Raw genomic sequence first — 21119 nt, 5'->3', positions numbered from 1 at the left:
AAATTATTAACTATGTTTGCATTCTCTTTGTTGTTTTTGTTCCCTTTCCTTGCCTATCCCTTAAGGGTTCATTTAATGATTTGTTTAAATTAATACACTGAAAACTAAAATAGCATTTTAAATTTTATTTTAAAAATTCTTGTGGCAGTACACTGAATCAGGGAATGAATATACCATTCAATGTTAATTATTATTGTCCAAATAATAATGACTTTGATTTTCCTTCTTTATGAGTGTAGCCAATGTCTACGTAAGCTATACGGATTTATCACATTTATTTTTTTTCACTTCATTAAGTTGGTAATACCTACTCAATCAGGCTACTCTTCATGTTTTATAACTTTATTTCTTACACTCTAGTTGTAATATAGATTTGTGCTACATTTTCATTTTAGCAAGAGCAATTACAAATGTATCAATATGGCACTAGTAAAATAAATGAATTCATTTCAGATGACTCAATTTGTGAAAGTCCTAACAAATAAAATGAACAAATGAGTTTCTTTGTGGCACCTATCCTTTGATAGAATGGTTGCTTCAGGCTTTAATATAAAGATATAAATATCAAATGAGGAGTGTTGACAGTGTTTTTTGAAAAGCTTTTCTTGGATCTTGAATTTATACTTTAAATATTTTTTATTTGCTTATAATATCTTCAGTTCACACCTTGAATTTTTATCACACACTTGTTTGTGAATTGTGGGTTTTGTTGCAAATATTCTTATAGAAAAGGATTTCAGTTTTCTTTTATCTGGTCTCACATATGAGGTCAGTCTTTATCCAAGACAGCTTGTGAGATGTTGCTTTCATTTCTTTTATACTTTCAAATTCATTTACATTTCCCTTTTTGAAGAAAAATTTATTTGAGGATTAGCGTGATTCTGGTTCACTCAGTTGTGTGGTTTATACATAAATACTGATATTGAAAATAGGTGGGGTCCCATTTCTGAGTCAGCAGAAAAGATTTGGGGCATAATGAGAAAAAATGGATTAATTTAGTAAGAAACATGTCTCATTGATTAAAGTAAGCATTGAGAATTATAGAATTAAATAGACTAATTTTAAAAATAATTGCTTAGGGCTGGGGTTGTGGCTCAGTGGTAGAGCGCTTGCCTTGCATGTGTGAGGCACCAGGTCCAATCCTCAGTACCACATAAAAATAAATAAAATAAAGATATTGTGTCTATCTACAACAATAAATAAATAAATAAATAAATAAATACAGTCTTAAAAATTGATTAAAAATGGACAGTTATATTTAATAGTTTTAAATTTTAACTTAATGGCATTTTACTTGTAATTAGTTTAACTTTTTAATTTAAGAACTGTTTTTACTATACTTGGGTGGGACTTGTCAGCCACAGGGAAGTGCCTGTGTGTGTACATATACATATGGTTTGGCACAGTACCCACACTGGGCCAATTGTCAATCGTAGAGACTCCAGAGAATCTAAGTTTTCTTTATAATTTTAACATTGTGTGATATTTATAATGATGATCTAGAATACATTAATGATTCTAAAGTGCTCCTAGATTCAGAAAGGAAGCTAAATTATATTATGTCCTTTTTGTTGTTGTGTTCTTTGAAAATGGGAAATTCATTTCCAAAGTAGCTCTCTGTTAGTCAGAAGTTAAGTTACTTAAGGAACAATAGGGTGCTCTGAAAATTTAGCTGGGAACTTCAACATTTAGCCAGAATTTATGCTTCCATTTATCATTCATTATTTTCCACAATAATTTTTGGATTAGGGTTTGTTTCTGAGTTCCCCCTTCTCCAGACACATTCGCCCAGTAATGGAGTCCAGTGGAGTACATTGTCTAAAGGTAGTTGAGCTCCTCATATGTTTGCTCTCCTGTCCAGAGGTATCACAGGCATTTGCACATAAGCTGTTGATCATAGTGTGTTTACAAACCCTTTAGGAGCATAGCTGTCCCTCACCATAAAGACTTCCCTGCAATTGATTGTATCCCAGTGAGATGATAGACCATTAACTTTTTTCCCCCCCAAGCTTTCCACTGGAGCTTCTCTATTATATTCACTAGAGGAAATGCTTGGTTATTATGTTTGATCAGAGATTCTTTTTCATCATGCAATTGGCCATCAATCTTTGGATCTTTAACAATGAAACAAATACCCTGTGCCTGAGAAAATTGCTCAAGTTATAACTTTGATAACTTTAATCTGGTTCAAGAAAAAAAACAAACTTGGTCAGCACCATGTGTTTCTAGGCACATGGTGCCTAGGTATAGGTATAGGAATACTGTGGCAAATATTCCTGCTTCTGGGTTTTTATAAAGAACTCCCATTAAGCTATACTTCTTTTCATTGTTGGAAATCCACACCCTCTTCCCTCTTCTTTTCTTTTACCTTAAGTTGGTCCTAGGCTTGTTTGCCCTAAGATCTTTCTTCTCTTTCCGCATGCGCTTCTACAGCTATATCACATAAGGGCTTTTACTTGGCAGTCTGTGTTTAGTCAAGACAAGAAAGGCAAAGAGAAGGAGATGCTATGACATTTCTTCACCTTTCAACTTCCTTCTTGGTTCCAGTCCTGTGTAGAACTCCTGCAGCTTCAGTTTATGTTGGCTGACTTTGATCTGGGGATTCAAATAACACCGATTCTTCCTCTTGTCTGACCAGCTTTTCGGTGCTGGTGCTGGTGGTTTCCTTCTTCTTGCTAAACCTCTAGCTTATATTGCCAAATCCAGTTTGTCTTCTTAGTATCTTCTTCACTCGAATAACCAATGAAATTTCCTTCATGTAATTTAATCCCTATAATAGTTTCTGTTTTCCTAGTTAGATCCTGATCAGATGGATAACATCTTTCTTTCACCATCATTCCGCATTTCTTACATGAGAGTATATTTAAGAGAATAGAACTATTTATTTGTTTCAAGGAGTCTTGTAACAGTTCAGATCAAAGTACAAAATAGAGAATTGGACATAGAATTTAAATCAGACTTGACTCTTTTTTAGAGTATTACTGCCTATCTTTATGTCCTAAATCTGTATAGGCTGTTATTAGAGATATAAGAGAGGCCAGTTATATGATGAGTAAGAATAATGAGGTCACAGGCTATATTGAGTTACAAGAATAAGATGAATATAAGATGAATGGCTCTTTGCTTGATTATAGAAAGATAGTTTTAACATAGTTTCCTTGTAAGTATAAAATTGAGTTGTTTTTTTATTGCTTTGATCTATAATGTCAATACACAGAGGCAAATTCAAAAAGAACTCACTAAAGAAGTTAACTATTATAATCTACTTATTTGAGTTATTTGTTATTAGTATTAATTATTTAAAATTGTGTCTTGGATAGTTTTGGTTAATAATTAAACAATATATATGATATATCTGTACTTCTGTTCATATCTTAGTTTTCAAAAACATTTGTAATGCTTTTTATTGATATGATAATATATGTAACCCAAAATACATAATATTGAAATTTAAAGTTTTACTCTAGATTATCAGTAGATATTGTCATTTTAAGTTTTATTTCAGTTAGTTGAAGCTTTTGAACTTATGGATGGGCAAAATTGGTTGAGTAAACAGGATTTCAGATGGACAGTTCTTTGTATCAGAAAGGAGTGCTTTTTTTTTTTTTGGTACCTGGGATAGAACTCAGGGGCACTTGACTACAGAGCCACATCCCCAGCCCTGTTTTGTATTTTATTTAGAGACAAAGTCTCACTGAGTTGCTTAGTGCGTCACCATTGCTGAGGCTGACTTTGAACTTTCGAATTGTCTCAGCCTCCCAAGCCATTGGGATTACAGGCATGCACCACCAAACTTAGTAGAAAGTAGTACTTTTAATATGTAAAATTAGTTATAAATTTTTGCAACTCATTTTTGAAAAATTTCTATTATATACTGATAGCATAATTACATTTTCCACATTATTTATATCAAGGGAAACCTCATAACACCTTTCTGATTACCATTTTGTACTGATATTTTATTTACTGCCTATGGCATGGTCATTAAGCTAGAATTTTAACTCATTTACTTCCAGCTCTTAACACTAGTGTGAGTAGAGGAACCAGGAACTAAAATTTATCAATTCCAAATTTAAATACTTTTTTTGAAACCGTTTTATAAAACAAGATAATTCAGTATTCAGAAAGTTCCTGACTTGAATTATAATATGAATCCTCATTTGCCCTTCAAAAGTTTGACTTCTAAGATTTTTCTCACCTGGAAAGTGTTCATTTCTTTACTATTATAGGTAATTGGGGGCACTTCTTTAATAACCCTGAATAGTTAAATTAAATATAAATGCCAGAGATTATGGAAGAAATATAATAATTATTATTTTTTTAGTCTAGGTTCTGTGACTCTTTGCTCATTAGCGTGGACAATCTAATTGATTTATTTTTAGACTGTTATGTCAGATTTATGGATTTCTTTGGAGACTTTGGGGCAAAGATAGGGATAAGAATTTTATATATATACATACACACACACACACACACATTTTGTAATGTTTCCTCTCATAAAAAAAATAGCTTTTGTAAGGAGAGAAAGCTGTTTCTGAATCGAAGTCATCTGGTTTTCTTCCTGGATAACTTAGGGCACTCTAGGCCTCTGTGGTTAAGTGGAGAAAAGTTGTAGGGACCAGTTGACAGGGGCCTGGAATTTCTCCACATATTATGGAATCTTTTTCTGGCATTGCAGAAGGCCCAAAGGTGGGAAGCAGCTCAATTGGTGGTTATCATCCTGTATACCCACAGCTTTTTGGCTCAATCAATATAGAATTCGATTTCTTGAAACAGTACCTGGTCATAAAACAATAATAATTTTTGAAAGTAAGGTGCAGGTACTTTTTGAGTTTTGACTTTAGACTGAGACCCATAAATGAGAATATACAGCTAAGAGATTTTTTAATGTGAAGGTGAATCCCAGTTGCGTATTCTATACCAAGAAAGAACAAAAAAGATAATTAATTTTATCTGTTGTGCTGGGGATAGAATTCAGGGCCTTGAACACACTAACCACATACTGAGGTATATCCTTAGCCCAAGACATTTTATTTTAGACAGTAGATGCAACCCTTGTGTATATTTTTTTTGAGTGTTAGAAAATAAAATATAAATAAGAATATTATTTTAAGTTAAAAATCATTAATGTCATTCCTTTGCTTTTCCACTTAGCACATTTAGAAATAAAGAATAAAACTATTTGTATTAATGGACAGTATGAAATCCAGAAGCCAATGTACAAGTTAGTTGGCTTGGATATAATAAACTTTTGTCCTGGGATAATGGCATTTTAGTTATTTTATTACTTTTAAGAATAAGATTGTAAAACTTTAATTTAGAATATATTTTTCAAAAGTTTTCGTCTCATTAAACTGTGATACGTGGATGCAGATGACTGAAATCGGTTCAAAATTCCATGAACTTTCTTTCATTCTTCACTTTCTCTTTTTTCCCTTCCCTTTCCTTCCCTTCCCTTCCCTCCCTTCCCTTCCTCCCTCCCTCCCTTCTTTCCTTCCTTCCTTCCTTCCTTCCTTCCTTCCTTCCTTCCTTCCTTCCTTCCTTCCTTCCTTTCTTCCTTCCTTCCTCTTTGGACCTAGTGTGAGGAAATGAAAGAATTATACAAGTAGTCCAATTAGGCATAGCAGTCTATCTTTGCTTACTTTATTTCACCTTTAATTTATTTAAACTTTTTTTTTTTTCTTAGTGAGGTGGATACTTAATTTCTGCTTCTTAGTTCATACTGAGTGAAATGTGTGACAGGGCTACTTAGTGCTGCTAACTCTAAGTGCACTTTGTTTTAAGCTTTAGAAATCTTATGTGGAGAAAAGAAAGGGATTTGCTGGAAAGAAAAGTACTAGAAAAAAGTCAATTAGGACTGTACTGGCAGAGTGAAAAAGAGGAGCAGAATATGCATTCTGAATTGCTATACTCAGAAGCAGAAATCCAATTAACAAATTCACATTTCTGCAGCAGAAGACAGTGATTAAAATTTTAGTGAACTGCTCAAAATTCCTGCCACACACATCAAAATCCTGACAACTTACAGAGGCTTTTTTTTTTAATGTTTTGCATTTTAAGAGCAAATATGTAAATAGAGAATTCATTATGCTTTTTGTTCTCAAATAGCCTTTAATTGTTTGGCATGAGAATGTTTTTTTTATTTTATATAATATTTACATATCACTGAAGCTTATATTTAAATAGACAACTTTTAAAAGCATTTAGCTCAGTGTTATAGATCCTGGTTTTGATTTATATAGTTAAAAGAATGAAAAACTGATTTGTGGGAACTTAATTAAATGAAATTATCTCTTAAGTTTGATCCTCACTTCAAATTTACTCATTTAATAGATGCTTTTGATTCACCTAATCCTATGTTAAGCATGGTGACAGAAAGATGAATAAGACATGGTCTAGTTGTACTTCTCTCAGCTTTAGGCTGAGGCCCATACATGAGAATGTAAGGCTAACAGATTTTTTATGTGAAGGTGTGTCCTAGTTGCATTTTCTAAACCAAGAAAGAAAAGGTAATTATTTTTTCCCCCTTTGGTGCTGGAGATAGAATTCAAGGGCCTTGCATGTGCTAAGCACATACTCTACTAATAAGTTTCATTCCCAGCCCCAAACAGTTTATTTTAGAGAGTAGATAAAACATTTGTATACATTTTTTGGAGTGTTAGAAGATAAAAGCATATGCAGAATATTCTTTTAATTCAAGTCTGATTGGAGCTACATACACTATATTAAACCAAATTATAAAGTAGCATGGTGTTTTAGTCAGCTTTTTTTGTTGTTGTGTTTAAAAGACCTGACAAGAACAATTTTAGAGGAGGAAAAGTAAATTTGGTGGTTCACTGTTTCAGAGGCCTCAGTCCATAGAGAGCTGGATCCATCCCTCATGGTGTGCTGTGAGGCAGAACATCATGGTGGAACAGTGTGGGAGAGGAAAGCAGCTCACATGATGATCAGAAAGTAGAGAGATAGAGAGAAAGAGACTGAGTTCAGCTCACCAAATATATACTTCAAAGACACACCTCCAGGGACCCATTTCTTCTAGCCACAGTTAATCTCTCTCAGGGGATTAATCCACAGATTGAGTTAAGGCTCTCTTAACCTAATCATTTCACCTCTAAGCCATCTTGCATTGTCTCATACATGAGCTTTTAGGGAATACCTCACATCCAAACCATAACACATGGTTTACACTATGATAGAAGAATGAACAGTACCAATGAGTATTACAGAGAGCAAAGTCTCTTGCTCTTTGTGTCTGTTCCTAAGTAGAGAAGATGTGCTGGGAATAGGAAAGTTGTATTATTATGCATTGTTAGCGTAAGGACATAAAACTAGCCTATAACTACCTCAGGTGGCTTGGGGACATTATTTCTCTAAATGTATTATTTTTTGGATTGTGCTATTTTATTACAATAAGTATGAATTTCTACATATTAAGTTAATCAGTTATTATTTTTATTCACTGTATAATGTGAGACTAATGTTTGTACTGAGCTAACCTTATGAATTTAACACACACACACATATATATATTACAATTATATATTAAATTAAGAAGTAAAAATAACTGTTATGTGCTGATGACTCCTAAATTTATCTGATATGTCTCCTAGGCATTGCAGACATGGAATATTCAAATGTCTTTTCTACCTTATCTCAAGCTATCTTAGTTGCAACAGTACTTTCTGGTTGCTCAAACCAAAAACCTTGGAATTATCTTGGATTTCTCTTTTTCTATTATGCCATATAATCTATTTGTCAACTAATACTGTTGATTTTACTTTTAAATATATCCAGAATCTGATCACTTTATACCATCTCTAACTGCCTTAATTGTGATGAAGATCCCTTCTAGTCTCTTGACTGGATTAATTCAACTAAGCTCTGCTTGCTTCTGCTCTTTCTTTATTCTAGACTCAACATAAGGAACAGGAATCATCATTTAAAATTATAAGTTGGATCATCGCACACAATTGTTCAGAATCCTCTAGCAACTCTCCATTTCCTCAAAGCAACAACTAAAGTCCTTTATGAGGCCCACAAGGCCCCATGTCATCTGCCCTTTCTTGCTTATGTCTTACGCCATGTCTTCTGCTCCTCTTTCTTCCATTCACTCTGTTGTAGTACCACTAGTTCCTTAGTAATGTTTCAAAAACTAGGCCAGAGTCCATCTTAGGACCTTTGCACTACATTCTTACCTCAGATATCAGCATGGTTTTGTTATCTCCTTCATCTCCTTCAAATTTTGGTGCAGATATCACCTTTTCAATGAGATCATTCCTGACTGCCTATTTAAAATTACAACCCATCTTCCTTTTTTTCTCTCTCCATCCATCTTGCCTTGCTTTATTTTTCTTTATGGTACTTAACATAGAGAAAGCTTTGTTAACTGTTCAACATAGTATATAATTTGCTTATTTATTTTATTGTTTCCACTCCCAATTAAGAACGTAAGCACTTGGGGACAGAGATTTTTGTCTGTCTTCTTCACTGCTGTATTTTTGGCATCTAGAAAGTTCCTGGTATATAATAGTTGCCGAATAAATAGTTATTGACTATGTGAATGTTATGTGGATTCTCTTTTGAGTGATTAAAGAGGCTGAACTTTACTAATTATTTTTATGTTTTCAGTAACTGGGTTTAAATAAAACTCTCCACTAGAGAAATGGTTCCCAGATGGGGCAAGGATTTACTGAATTTTTTTTTCAGAAATACTAATGGCTGACCTCTATCCTAAGTCAATTAAATCATAATTTCTAAGAATAGAACCTGTCCATCAATATTTTTGAAGTTCTTTAGGTGATCCAAATGTATGGCCAAAATTAGAGCCAGAAGCTCAAGAAAGCTTTAAACAAGTGTGAATGAATGAATGAATGAATGAATGGATGAAGAGGTACCACAACTACTGGATCAGAGACCTAGATTTAGCTAGCTCAGGCATTCAGATTATATTTCAAATATTTGTGATGAGCCATTGGTCTGAGCAGCACCAGCCTAGGAAGGGATAGTAGGAAGGAAGAAGGGAATGGGGAAAGGAAGGTTAAGGAGATGAAGTCAAAGAGGGGATTCCTAAGTAGTTATTACAGAAAGGAAAGGTTGTGCCCTAGTCCTTGGCACAACTCTTATTACCAATTAATGATTCCCATTTAAAAGGCATAGAGTTGGGAACTTCCTAGTTAATAATTTGTATGAAGGCAAGTATGTTGTATTTCCAAGACATATTTTTTTCTTCTGTAAAGTAAATGAGAAGGCTTTGGAGAGAGGACAAGATTTGAATCAGAGTTTAATAAATGGAAGAGAGGGAAGAGAAACTTTTAATTTATCAGAGTAAAGTGAGTGAAGTGAGACAGTTAACTAATAAACACAGTTCACTCTGCACAGTGAGAAAACTTCTCAAAATTGGAGAAATAGATTTAAGTTAGCTTAAGTGATTTCAGGGGATGATAGGGATGGAAATGATGGGCCTTGATAGGGAAGTTCTTAGATTCCTCTTGGCAGGAGAAATATTTTCGTTTCCTAGGCGCTTTGGCGACTATGGAATATAGGACCAGAATGACTTAAGATAGATTAATCTGGCTAATGAGGTAGCAAGAAGGAGTTAGAAGGGATAGCTCTGAGGAGAAGCAGGACAGTAAAGAATGAGGTTATTGAAAGGAAACATATAGAGAAGGTGCCTAAGAATTAACATGATACTTAACTCTGGATTCCAAGACAGGAGTCCTGTTTTCATGGTTAGTATCAATAATTTTTATTGTCTGTGCCCTTCTTTTAGGCAATGTAAAAGCCTTCTAATTCCACCATTATGTTCCATAAGGTGATGGGAAGTATTTGTCTGATGTCCTAAATGTGACTTATTTATTTTTTATTGAAATTTCTAAGAAGGATTGCCTAGCTAAGTGGAGGTGCCAGCCTAGTGGATGAGTAAAAAGGATGCACTGTGTTCCTTCTCTTATCCAGCCAAGTTCTTCTCTAAGTGTAGATATCAGACCATATCAAGATGTGGAAGTCTTCCTTTGCTTGAATATAAATTCTCTGTCCTTTTCCCATTCCATTCCCAGAAGCCTTGGTTTCTTTACTTGTTTTCTGTTTTTACTCTACAAGAACTGTGCTACAACCCCTTTCCCTTTTTCTTTGAGTCTCTCTCTCTTCCTTAAAAGGAGGTTTCCCCTAGTTTTCTAATAACTGCCTTTCTCTGACCCTTTGGCCTCCTGTACCCTTGGGCTCTTTGCTATTCTCCTTTTGTCAGCTTGATGGATGTTTGGCAGATTGTAGTACTGTTCTGTAGCTACAGTAATCCCTTCATCAGCAAGGCATGCTATCTTAATGCTTGACTTTGCTCCCCAAAGATTACAACTCATCACAGTAAAGTCAGTATTGGCAGGGCTGACTAGAAATAATTTGAGTCCTAACTGATATTTGAACATATTTAAACATAAATAAGTTTTATTCTCTTCAAAAATCATCACCTCCAACTGGTTTCACATGAATTTCCTTATTAGCTTGAAATTGTGGAACATTCATCCCTGCCTTTGCCAACCCACTTTGATTCCTCTTTTGTTGACTTATTCACTGTAGTTACCTTGTACAATGTATAGTTGAGCAGTTTGTTTTTTGTTTGTTTGATTGTTTGGTTTTTTGGCTTTTTTATTTTTCTTTTTTGGAATTTTAAGACTTGGAAATCATTTGAGGTTTTTTTTAATAATCATCAAGTCTGAGTTTCTTATGTAACGTTTCAATATTCAGTGTCTCATTTTTCATATAAGAACATATGTGGACATACCAATCATTGACTAATTTTAGTCTTTAACATGAATGACTAGAAGTTACATATTTTTTCCCCAATAAGAGAAGTATTAAACTGAAAGGGGATTCCCTACATTCTATATTCTGACTTGGGTTTCTTTTAAAATGCCTTAGTAAGTGAAAACCAGAGTGAAATACTTTAAAGATCTTAGTTGTAAGGCTTTGCTTATTTAAATCCTTTGTGATTTGTATAACCCGAGACCACCAGTGAATTACAAGGAAAGTAAGTTTAATTAAAATGTCAGTTTCCTAGGTGTAATTATCTGTTTCAGACAATGAAGGATTGAAAAGGATATAAAACACTGGAGGGCACTAATATGATATTCCCATAGTAAGGGAAGGAATGTGATGGATTTGACAGAGCTGTTTGTGGAGTTTTGAGTGAAAATGCCACATTTCATTGAGGAGCTGGGTCTGTGACTTGTAATGATTCTGCTTACTGGGAGTGTTAGTCTCCTGGAACCATCTTTGGGTTCTGTTCTGCTAGCCACAGTGGTCACAGGAGAGGCCACGTGAACATAGTCAAGGACTGTTAATTCATGAAAAAAAAAATAAATCTAATGAGTACTCTAAAGAATTCCAGTAAAATCCTGTAGTGTGAGAGCCAAGGTAATCCTGTTTCCTCATATATGTATTTGTGCTCCCTTGGAAGAGTAAGAAGTGTTCCAATGTGGATACTAAATAAAGGGCAGTGATAGTCACAAGTGGCTTGAGGACATCATCTGGTTCACTTTGTACTAAGCAGAACTAAATTCAGGATTTCTCAAGGTTCAAGAGTCAATGAGAATTAAAATTTATCACGTATAGATAGATAGTTGCTTTAGTTGCTACTTCTTGCTATAGATTAGTTCTAGAAGCTGTCTTTAGATACCTTCTTTCATAAGTCTCTGAAGTAGTTTAGATTTTCTAATATTTTCCTTCCCATTATCTGCACTTTAATTAAAGATATTCATTCAGACTTTGTTGTTCCTCACTTTTCTTCCCTACTTTCAAGGACTGAACTGACACAAACAACTTTAAATTTTCTTTTCCACAGCATTTTATCATGCGCGCTTACTGTCTTCTGGTTGATGAAGTGATATTTACATGGTAGTAAAATACATATAACAGCTTTTCTTTTTTAACTACTTTTCAGTGTGTAGTTCAGTGACATTAAGTACATTCACACTATTGTGATGAAGACATACTGTACAGAGAAGGAAGCTAAGAGATGTAGGAATTCACACTGCTATCAGGACATGAGCTTTACAAGCCACCAACACATGCAGCTCAAAGAAGCTGCTCAGCTCTTCATATATATTCAAAGCAGAACTTCTCCAATAGCAGTAAAAATATTTTGGGTGTGGAAATAAAAAATGTATAGAAGGCTAACTATATAAATAGTGTGGTTTATTGATCAATGACCTATTAGTCTTTTATGAGTATACATTAATTCAATTCAGTATGTAGATGATATCATGAGCTGCATTGCGGCAAATTTAATAGTACAGAAGTCTGCCAAGATGTCTGAATAGCTACCCTTATACTCTGGGAGAAAAAAATTTACACTGGCATTGATTTTGTCTTCCTTTTCATAGTCTAAAGTTGTGTTTTCTAAATTTTATTTTTTGAAAATTTTTATCAATAAACCATTTTGAGTGAAACTCAAAAAAAATAGTGTGGTTTATCATAGTGCACTAAAATATATAAATAAATAAATACTTTTTAGTTACAAAATAGAAATGTCAAGAGTATTACCAAGGAAAACATTAATAGGAGGAAATTTAGCTTTGATCCTTGTTATATATGAGTTCATCTTGCTTCATTAAGACTAAGAAAATATGACCAGTGAAACTAGTGTAGTCACTTCTCCAGCTTTTGCACAAAATCGTGTGAAAAATAAAAATGTTAAGGAAAATGAAAATACAGTTAACCATGATACTAAAATATATATGGGAGCATGTGACAAAATATGAGTTCAGTAAAAGTGGCTGTGCAAACATTTTTTCTGAAGTATTTCTGTTAAACCTAAAATATGTTAACAAGGGTTGAGGCCCTTCTGTAATAATGTGCTTTGATTTTCTAAATATTATTGTATATTATATTATTATATATTATATTATTAGTACCCATGTGACTTGAAAACAATTTTGTCAGAACCCATTTCTTCTTTTCTAGTCTTGCCTCCATTCTGGAGTGTTATTTTCATGAGTCCCTTGATAGGTAGGTTGATCTTCCTTGAACATATGACCTGATAGCAGTAATAGACAGGTTTTCTTACAGCTCTTTTTTTTTTTTTTTTTGGTACTAGAGATTGAACCCAGGGTGCTTAACCACTGAGCCACATCTCCAGCCCTTTTTATTTTGAGACAGAGTCTCTCTGAGTTGTCTAGGGCCTCACTACGTTGCTGAGGCAGGTCTCAAACTTGAAATCCTCCTGCCTCAGCCTCCTGAGTTGCTGGGATTACAGATGTATACCACCAAGATCAGCACAGCTCTGTCTTTACAAATACTCAGAATTTAGTACTTAGAAGAAGCCATTACAGAAGTTTACTGTCACAATTAAAATTTGTCTATAGTTTTGACTGTTCTATGTCTCTTAGCCATTTCTCTTTCTCTCCACAGTTCTGTAGCATGCTTCATAGAGTAGTGAATAGAATAGAATAGTGATCCTGTCTGAATTATCTGAATGTAGTTTATTCCTTTTTTAAAAAAATTATTTTATTTATTCTAATTTGTTATATATGACAGCAGAATGCAATTCAATTCATATTTCACAAATAGAGCACAATTTTTCATGTCTTTGGTTGTACACAAAGTAGAGTCACACCATTTGTGTTTTCATACATCTATTTAGGGTAATGATGTCCATCTCATTCCACTACTTTTCCTACCCCCATACCCCTCCCTTTCCTTCCCTCCCCTTTGCTCTATCTAAAGTTCGTATATTCTTCACATGCTCCCTCCCTATCTCTGTTAGAATCAGCATCCTTATATCAGAGAAAATATTCAGCATTTGTTTTTGGGGGATTGGCTTATTTCACTTAGCATTATATTCTCCAACTTCATCCATTTACGTGCAAATGCCAGGATTTTATTCTCTTTTAATGCTGCATAATATTCCATTGTGTATATATACCACATTTTATTTATCCATTTATCTACTGAAGGGCATCTAGGTTGGTTCCACAGTTAAGCTATTGAGAATTGTGCTGCTATAAAGATTGATGTGGCTGTATCCCTGTAGTATGCTGTTTTTTTGAGTCCTTTGGGTATAGACTGAGGAGTGGGATAAGTAGGTCAAATGGTGGTACCATTCCCAGTTTTCCAAGGAATCTCCATACTGCTTTTCATATTGGCTGCACCAATTTGCAGTTCCACCAGCAATGTAATAGTGTGCCTTTTCCCCCACATCCTCTCCAACACTTATTGTTGTTTTTATTCTTAATAGCTGCCATTCTGACTGGAGTGGGGTGAAATCTTAGAGTAGTTTTGATTTGCGTTTCTCTAATTGCTGGAGATGTTGAGCATTTTTTCATATTTTTAGTTGATTAATTGTATATCTTCTTCTGAGAAGTGTCTGTTTAGTTCCATGGCCCATTTATTGATTAGGTTATTTGTTCTTTAATTTTTTGATTTTTGAGTTTTTTATATACTCTAGAGATTAGTGCTCTATCTGATGTGCGTGTAGTAAAACTTAGCTCCCATTCTGTAAGTTCTCTCTTCACTGATTGTTTCTTTTCCTGAGAAGAAGCTTTTTAGTTTGAATTCATCCCATTATTAATTCTTGATTTTAATTCTTGCGCTATAGGAGTCTTATTAAGGAAGTTGGGGCCTAATCAGACATGGTGAAGATTTGGGCTACTTTTTCTTCTATTAGGTGCAGGGTCTCTGGTTTAATTCCTAAGTCCTTGATCCACTTTAAGTTGAGTTTTGTGCATGGTGAGAGATAAGGGCTTAGTACTGTCTTCAGAGTTTACTTGAGATTTTGATCTTTTATCAGTGATTTCATTTACCTCTAAGAATTTTTAAATTTCTTCTTTGGTGTCTTTTGCAACCCATTGTTCATTCAGTAGTATAATATTTAGAGTCTCCAGGTGTTGTAGTAACTTTCATTTTTTATTTTTACATTGATTTTTAGATTCATTCCATTATGATCTGATAGAATACAGGGCGGTGTCTCTACTTTTTTGTATTTGACAAGAGTTGCTTTGTGGCATAATATATGTTGTGTTTTAGAGAAGGATCCATATGCTGCTGAGAAGAAAGTGTATTCACTTGTTGATGGATGAAATATTTATATATGTCAGTTAAGTCTAAGTTATTGGTTGTTTTAGTAAATTCTATAGTTACTTTGTTTGGAAGATCTATCCAGTGGTGAAAGAGGTGTGTTCAAGTCACCCAGAATTATTGTGTTGTGGTCTATTTGACTCTTGAACTTGAGTCATCAAACTTTGTTTGATGAACATAGATGCTCCATTGTTTGGGGTATATGTATTTATAATTGTTATGTCTTGTTCATGAATGGTTCCCTTGAGCAGTATGAAATGTCCTTCTTTATCCTTTTTGATTAGCTTTAGCTTGAAGTCTACTTTATATGAGAATGGAGACCCCTGCTTGTTTCCGCAGTCCATGTGAGTGGTAAGTTATTTCCCAAACCTTTCACCTTCCGTCTATGGATGTCTTTTCCTATGAGATGAGTCTTTCGGAGGGTCATTTCTTAAAATCCAGTCTGCCAGTCTGTGTTTTTTGATTGGTAAGTTTAGGCCATTAACATTCAGGGTTATTATTGAGACATGATTTGTATTCCCAGCCATTCTTGTTTATTTTTGGTATTTAACTGACTTCGTTTCTCCTTTGATTCATTTTTCCTTTAGATAATATCTCCCTTTGCTGATTTTTATTGTCATTTTTCATTTCTTCCTCATGGAATATTTTGCCAAGGATGTTCTGTATTGTAGGATTTCTAGCTGTAAATTCTTTCAACTTTTGTTCATCATGGAAGGTTTTTATTTCATCATAAAATCTAAAACTTAATTTTGCTGGATATAAGATTTTTGTTTGACATCCATTTTCTTTCAGAGCTTGGTATATGTTGTTCCAGGATCTTCTAGCTTTCAGGGTCTGGGTTGAAAAATCTGCAGATATTCTAATTGGTTTCCTGCTATATATAATCTGATTCCTTTCTCTGGTGGCTTTTAATACTCTCTCCTTATTCTAAATGCTAGATGTTTTCATCATAATGTGCCTTAGTGTGGATCTGTTGTGATTTTGTACATTTGGCATCTGTAAGCCTCTTGTATTTGGTTTTCTAATTCATTTTTTATATCTGGAAAATTTTCTGATATTATTTCATTGAATAGATAGTTCATTCCTTTGGTATGGAACTCTATGCCTTCCTCTATCCCAATAACTCTTAAATTTGGTCCTTTTATATCATCCCGTATTTCTTGAATGTTCTGCTCATGGTTTCTTACCATTTAAGATCTACATTCTTTTGTGTGATCTACATTCTTTTGGAGATTATATTTTTTTTCATTGTCTGAGGTCATATTTTCCAAGTGGTCCAATCTGTTGGTGATGCTTTCTATTGAGCTTTTAATTTGGCTTATTGTTTCTTTCATTTCAAGGATTTCTGTTTGATTTTTTTTCAGAACCTCCATTTCTTATTGAAATAATTTTTTGTTTCCTGTATTTGCTTATGTAGCTCTTTATTGAAATTATCTTTTGCTGCCTGTATTTTTCTCTTATATCATCCTTTAATTCACAGAACATTTTAATTATGTATATTGTGTACTCCTTCTCTGTCCTTTTTTCTGATGTCCTAGACATGGATTCTAATAATGTAGGGTCTTGATTTGTTTGAGGCACTCTTTTCCCTTGTGTTTTTTCATGTTGTTCGTGTGCCTTCCCTTCTAGCACTGGGGATCCAGGGTATTACCATTTTTATACTTTAGGCTTATAGTGCCCCTGCAGGGTTCCAGTACCTCTCCTTTGAGGGGAAGAACAATGTTTACAGATCCCAATACAAACAATATACAACTTTAAACCAAATAGTTATTATTAAGGCGTTTACAGTTTTGTCGCAACATTCAGAAATGGTGAGTTTAATTATTATCTACAATATAAGCAGTAGATTTGCAAAAGGGTTTACAGTTTCTGATGGTGGAAGAAGAACCTAGGGGTGAGGTGTAAAGTTAGATGTTGAAGGGGTAGGAGGTAAGGATATAGAGTCATTAGATCTTAGGAAGTGTGAAAGAGGAATCTAAAGAAGATGGTTATTAGCAGGGGAAGAGAGAGGAAGTGATTTTAGGAGACAAGTAATTGGGAAGACAATAGAGTATATATAACAAACACACATAAGTATTAAGAAAAATAAAAAATGTAAAAATAGGAGATAAAACAGTATGCAACACAATAGTAATATACGATTCAGACATCCTAGTCTTCAGTATCCTAATTCATGCAAAGTACTTGGTTTCACAAATGTTGGGGATGAGAGGACAGAAGAATAAAGAGGGAAGGGGTAAAAAAAGTCTTAAAGGAAGAAACAAGGATTGTTTTGGTTGGAGTTCAGCAGTTTCCTGCTTCCCTTCTCATATAATAGGTGGTATTGTCTGCTATTTGCTAGTATCTCCACCCTCAGAATGGTAAATGTTACCAGAATGGGAGGGTTGGTCTTGGGTACAGGGTACCTGGAATTATGGCACTAGTCAGTCTCTGATAAAAGACTCCCAAGGTTCTCCTATTGGGCCTGCTCATGTGATGTGGGTACCTGGTCCTTTCTCCTTATATCACCTATAGACCTCACAGTTCCTGGTCTCTAATTTAGTCTCTAAACTGTATTTCATTTACTCCCTCAATTTCTACTTCCTAATCAGGGACCCTTCTCTCCAGAGGTCTTGTAGTTTGCGCTACAAGGGCTGCACACCTGTCTTGGAGAGATGTTTTGTATTGGCACGAGCTGTTTTGTATTTGTGGGGAGTTACTGGCTGCTAGGGAGAGGAAGGAGTTGGGGACTACCTGTCAAGCCAGTGTTCCAAGCTGGGAGTTCCCCAACTAAAGATGGCAACAAAGGTGTCCCATGCTTGAGGTGGTTGCTTTCAGTAATGGAGTCTCAGGTCCCATGGGGGACACCGGGCTGTGGCATTGGGTGATGTGTTCAAAGATACAGCTCTGTGGCATTCAGTGTTGTGGCTGTCAGCTGTCTCTGGACCCAGTGTGGGGCTCTGCCACTGTCAGCCGGATCGGACTGATCTGGACCTGCCTGTGCTTCATGGGTGTCAGGGAACTAGTTTCTCCCTTTTTGAACTGAGGTGAAAAGAGTTTACTTGGCTGACTGACTTCCCATTCCTCCAATGACCATTCATATTTAGGAGAGCTATATCCAACATTGTAGCCACTGGCAGCACACAGATATAAAATTGTGTAAAGGAATTAAAATTAAATTTAAGATTTATGTCCCTGCCATGCTGGTCACATTTGAAGTACTTGGTAACTACATGTGATTAATGGTTACCATATTGGACAGCAGATATAAAGAACATTTACAGTAAAGGTTCAAGTGTCTGCATTTCTTTGGGGGATTAAATTGAACTGACTCCAAGGAGGTCTTGGCTCTTTCACTACTCTGAGGCTTTTGACAGAGGTCTCTAAATCAGAGACCAGGAACTGTGAGGCATATAGTCCTGGGTGAGCTCCCTTAAGGTGCTGGAAATGTTGTATACTAGTTTCCTAGTGCTGCTGTGACAAGTCTCCACTCACTCAATGGCTTAAAACAGCACAAATTTATAATCTCAATGTTAACATTGTAAATTAGAAATCTGCTTGTAGTCCATCTCACCAGGCTGAACTCCAGGTGTTGACTTAATTGTGTTCCTTCCTGAAAACTTAAGGAAATAGTAAAATTCTTTTCCTCTTCAAATTTTTGACAGAATTAAGTTCTATAAGGTTGTAGGTCTGAGGTCCCTATTTCTTTCTGGCTGTCTAGCTTGTGTTGTTTCCAGCTCTTGAGCTACTCGCATTCCTTGATTCCTGGTTCTCTTCCCTCACATTCAGTGCTTTTAAAAGGCACATGGATCATGTACAACCACAAGAATGGGATCCTAATTAGAATAAGTTTTACTCCATGTATGTATAATATGTCAAAATACAGTCAACTGTCATGTATATCTAAAAAGAAAAAATTAAAAGAAACAAAAAGTCTCATTAAATTCCTTTCATGACTCTATCTCTTTGGTCATATCTCTCTAACATTGAGTTTCTCTGCTTAACTAGGAGAATCTTTTCAAGGGATCATGAGATTAAATTGGGCCTCCTTGAATAATTTGGCATAATCTTCTCATTTTTGGGTCCATAACTTCAATCATGTATATATGATTGTATTGCCGAAGTAAGAAAGATATTAGGGCACAGACATCTTTCCTAGGGTGGTAGAGTGTAATGTTATCTACCACATTCCTCCAGATTGATTCTTTGCATTTTATTAAGCAAAAATACCTATTTGAAATGTACCTTATTTGAAGAGGATTATTAAGATCTTTCCACCTTTGAGTAAATGATATTGTTAAGTTGCTTTTGGAGAGTAAGCATCAGGGGAAGACAGGAAACCTGAAGAAAGGAATCAAGAAAATGAAGAAATGTGGGAGGTGGAATGTAGAGAAAATTTTGTTTCTTAAGTGTTTTATATTGTTTCAGGATGAAGTATATTGATAAAATAGTACAATTTGGAGTACATTGATCAAATATCACCAAGATATCTCGGAATTAACCATTTATCATATTTCTTTTTTTTAAAAAAAAAGGAAAAACATTTTATTGCTTTGCTAGCAGAGGAGAAACACAGGGTACTCCTGTCCTAAAGGCTGTGATTCTGCCCATCAGCAGCAACAGGGGCTTTTAAAGAGGTGATTAAAGGCTACATTCCATGTGTCCTCTGGAGTTGTAATTCACTTGTTAATTTGTGAGATAGTCATTTCTGAGATTTTCTGGTATACAACCATCATTCTTATGGTGGGTATGTACTCAAGGACAGATAAATCTGCCTAAAATAGGGAAGAAAGTTAGTCCTATTTCCCCTGAGCATTTACTCATATTTCATCTTTCAAAAAGGAGAAAACCTATTCAGAAATGGCATTATAATTATGAAGATAAATATCTGAAATTTAACACTGTAAGAATAAGTTTACCCAACTGTAGATCCTTTTTATAATGTTTTCAACAGCTTTCCCTCACCTATTAGATAAGAATTCTTTAATATTTGATTTTGTTTTATCAATAAAATCTGTGTTAGCATTTGATGCCATTTATATATTCATCATAGAGTTCCACACTCATTTTTAATTTAGTATGTAAAATATTATGTAGATGATAATTCTGGACTGTTATTATCTGTTTTAAATACTATACAGTGATACTCTACTTTGTAATGAACTGTACTATAGTTTTTGAGAATGCATGTAGCATTTACCTTTTTATCTTTCATTTTATTTATCTTATTAGCTAAGAAACCTTTCCAGCTTGGACTTACGTCATATCACTGAACTGGATAATGAAACTGTGATGGAAATTGTCAAGAGGTGCAAAAATCTTAGCTCTCTCAATCTCTGTCTGAACTGGATCATAAATGACAGGTAACTGTTGTAACATCTTAACAACAGAGGAAAACATGTAACAAATACTAATTGCCATTATAACAAGGCATGTCAACTTTAAGTAAAACTGATTGCAGCTGTGCCTTTTCAAATTGATAGGCTTAAGTTTTGAAAACTGTCTAGGCTTATACTTTTAATACATTCATTGCTTATAAACACAGCAGGTTTTTGTGTGCTCTAATGGAAATGTTTGCCTAAATAATTGCAATAGTTGTCTGTTCATTCTTTTCTTTGTTACCCGTCTAGGATATATTGTTTGTCTTTTTAATATTTTTGCATTTTTTTGTGGTTGATTTTACTGTATATTTACCAAGGAAAACGACTCTGAGAAATCATCCCAAACATAAAACATTTAGACCTATTCTTGAAGACATTTTGTTCTTTGAATGATTTGTTTTGAAAATGGAAGTTATTTGATGAACAGTTTAAAATATAGTGTAAAAATGTGTACAGTGGAAAGTCCTATAAATAATGATAAATCCATCCTTCTTTAAAATATTGCCTGAAGGAATAAAAAGATGTAGACAAACTCTCAGGAGTAATTTTAATATTGAAAGCAACTGCATAGTTGTATTGGCAATACTGATTAGTTGATGTAGGTTTGTAAATATAGGCATGGGACAGAATTCTTTCCCACTAACTTTTCAAGAATTTTTTTTAATAACTTTATTTATTTTTATTTGGTGA

The 21119-nt window shown here is 34.4% G+C and overlaps 1 protein-coding gene across 1 annotated transcript in view; it reads left to right on the top strand.

The window, feature by feature from the left end:
- Nucleotides 1-21119, top strand: part of Fbxl17 (F-box and leucine rich repeat protein 17) — a 516653-nt gene that overhangs the window by 171561 nt on the left and 323973 nt on the right. The window contains exon 6 of the mRNA XM_026391318.2: nt 20281-20411. Coding sequence (XP_026247103.1) covers nt 20281-20411 — 131 coding nt within the window. The remainder of the gene's footprint in view (nt 1-20280; nt 20412-21119) is intronic.

The sequence above is a fragment of the Urocitellus parryii genome, chromosome 1 (assembly GCF_045843805.1).
Source record: "Urocitellus parryii isolate mUroPar1 chromosome 1, mUroPar1.hap1, whole genome shotgun sequence".
NCBI classification, from domain to species: domain Eukaryota; kingdom Metazoa; phylum Chordata; class Mammalia; order Rodentia; family Sciuridae; genus Urocitellus; species Urocitellus parryii.
This window is presented reverse-complemented; position numbering and strand designations above follow the sequence as displayed.